The following is a 770-nucleotide window of genomic DNA, read 5'->3' on the forward strand; positions in this document are numbered from 1 at the left end:
GTTCAGTCCATCCATGCTTATCACAGAATTGGGTTGCAGCTTATGTAAATATGGTAAATCTCTATTTAAAAAATTATGTTCCTTTTATCCAACTTAAACAGTTCACCTTTCATTACTATTGACTTTAATGTGTATACATGTGATTGACTGTTATATTTCATGTAGTGTAATTTGTTATTTGCCAAACTCTTTGTTAAATGGATCCTGCTGGATCTAACTCCTTGTATGTTATCCTTTTAAGTGTGGGCCTGTTATGTTTTTTTTCCAATTTGTGATGAGTTGTTGTACTTTATAATTGCCTATCATGGAGTCAGTATAGCTTTTTTAAGCTTCGAATATGTAACACCTTCAAGTTTTAAATATCTTTCCTACTGTGGACAATCATAGTTGGATAAATTAAATAGACTGGAAAATTCTTCTCTGACTATAACTTTAATTTAATCCTACTTTTCATTGATATCTATAAACAAGATAAGAAACATTTACATAGAATTTACTAAAAAAAGAAAAAACACACTAAATAAATACCTCTTCCTCACACTTAAGAGAATCACAATAATCATTCATTAGCCTAACAGCAAACAAACTATTGGAACTTTTGATTGACCAGGATTAGTTTATGTTTGCTGGTGTGCCAATTATTTAAACAATGGGATATCAAAGAATGAAGCTGAAAGAAATCACTGGTCATCATCATCACCAGTAATTACACCACTCAGTACTAGATTGATTGCAGCCTGGACGTCTCCCCCAGTGATAGAGAGGGCATG

At 32.2% G+C, this 770-nt stretch overlaps 1 protein-coding gene across 2 annotated transcripts in view; it reads right to left on the minus strand.

Annotated features, from left to right (window-relative positions):
• Positions 1-413: 413 nt before the first annotated feature.
• LOC113204423 (ubiquitin-like protein 7) overlaps positions 414-770 on the minus strand; it is a 16,403-nt gene continuing 16,046 nt past the window's right edge. For both annotated transcript variants that reach the window (XM_052264428.1, XM_052264432.1), the window contains exon 9: positions 414-770. In XM_052264428.1, the coding sequence (XP_052120388.1) occupies positions 681-770 (90 nt within the window). In that variant the 3' untranslated portion in view covers positions 414-680.

This window comes from Frankliniella occidentalis, unplaced genomic scaffold (assembly GCF_000697945.3).
Source record: "Frankliniella occidentalis isolate FOCC.00 unplaced genomic scaffold, Focc_3.1 Scaffold2, whole genome shotgun sequence".
Lineage (NCBI taxonomy): Eukaryota > Metazoa > Arthropoda > Insecta > Thysanoptera > Thripidae > Frankliniella > Frankliniella occidentalis.